At 38.0% G+C, this 1388-nt stretch overlaps 1 protein-coding gene across 1 annotated transcript; it reads left to right on the top strand.

The window, feature by feature from the left end:
• The first annotated feature begins 203 nt into the window (after positions 1-203).
• Positions 204-1282, top strand: LOC120860085 (testis-expressed protein 10-like). The gene is made up of 2 exons (XM_040235917.1): positions 204-423; positions 1128-1282. The coding sequence occupies exons 1-2, from the start codon at positions 255-257 to the stop codon at positions 1253-1255; spliced, it is 297 nt and encodes a 98-aa protein (XP_040091851.1). The 5' UTR covers positions 204-254; the 3' UTR covers positions 1256-1282.
• The last annotated feature ends 106 nt before the right edge of the window (positions 1283-1388 follow it).

Genomic DNA, 1388 nt, shown 5'->3' with positions numbered 1-1388 from the left:
GAGTGGGTTGCCATTTTCTTCTGCAGGGGATCTTCCTAACCCAGGATTGAACCCGGGTCTCCCGCACTGCGGGCAGCCTGTTTACCCTTTGAGCTACCAAGGAATCTGGGAGGAATAGTTAAGTATTTAAGTGAAGCAGGCATGGTAGATATAACATGTAACAGTTATGTGTGTCTTTGTTTTTAGCATCAAGCATTACACGATTCTCTCGAATAATGTAGATCATCTTTTACTGAATTTAACACTGTGATATCATGGTCTCCCTGGCAAATGCCTCAACTTTGCATAAGGATTCCAGTTGGATAGAAAGGATAAGGAAATTTGTAACAGAAACCCTTGAAGATGGCTCTAGGCTAAATAGTAAGCAGCTGAACAGATTGCTTGGAGTCTCCTGGAGGTTAATGCAGATACAGCCAAACAGAGGTAGGTGTTAATGCTTTGTCCTTATTTAAGAGAGGAGCTCTTATGCATGCTATTAATATTTAGAGTCTAACTTTGAGTTCATAACTGTTAAACATTTCACATAGTCATTTACATTCAAGCCATAAAAGGTAGCTAGCATAATCATGAAGGAATATCTCCTTGAACCCTGATTGCTGGGAACACCCCTTTTTCAGTGAGTAGGTCCACTCTGAAGCTGATGGGTAGGTTTTCTACTAGATTACATGGTTGGAGTGGAAGGAGGTAAGTTTTATTAAGAGGAAATGACATTGAGCCTAAGGATGAAGAAGTACTCTTTTCTGATCTAGAAATTGATCCTTATCTCTTTACCTGTCTTGTGATTTGAAATTATGTTGTATTAAGTCAGTTTTTAGTGTGACTTACTAATTCTTTTCATTCAAAACAGAGCTTTCCTGGTTGGTTCCTGGCTTACCCACCTTTCTAGTATTCTGGTTTTTGTTGTCGTTTCCTAAGTTTGTTGTCTCTTAGGAAAATTTGTACTGTAATCTCTGGTTGGTTTGACTTTTGTATTAGCCCGTTGATGTAGGATTTTGATGGTAATCCTCAGTTTGTGGCTAAAATCTGCTTTGTCATAGGAACAAGGTGCTTCTGTGCTTTTTAGAAGAATTACGGTGCTGGTGAAGAAGCATTTTGACTCACATGCAGTTGTTTTCTCTTGTTTTTAGAGGCTACAGAGTCTCTCATAAAGGCAGTTTATACATTGTATCAGCAGAGAGGCCTTCTCATTCCAGTTCGGACTTTGTTACTGAAGTTTTTCAGTAAAATCTATCAAAAAGAAGAACTGAGATCTTAGAGAATCCGGTACAGTTCCTGTTGATATTTTGCTTTTCTTTTTCTTACCAGGTTACTTTGTAATCTCTATAATAAGATGATAGAGTGATTAAATCTTTGGAGAAATTCTCTCTTTTTATCCTTTTTGGTTTCAT

Source organism: Oryx dammah, unplaced genomic scaffold (genome assembly GCF_014754425.2).
Source record: "Oryx dammah isolate SB20612 unplaced genomic scaffold, SCBI_Odam_1.1 HiC_scaffold_7882, whole genome shotgun sequence".
In the NCBI taxonomy this organism is placed as follows: domain Eukaryota; kingdom Metazoa; phylum Chordata; class Mammalia; order Artiodactyla; family Bovidae; genus Oryx; species Oryx dammah.
Note: the sequence above shows the minus strand (reverse complement) of the source record. Positions and strands in the feature narration are given on the sequence as shown.

Coding starts and splice junctions, on each gene's coding strand:
- LOC120860085 (XM_040235917.1), top strand. CDS start 255: ATGGTCTCCCTGGCAAATGCCTCAACTTTGCATAAGGATTCCAGTTGG. Junction 424..1,127: donor GCAGATACAGCCAAACAGAG/GTAGGTGTTAAT, acceptor TCTTGTTTTTAG/AGGCTACAGAGTCTCTCATA.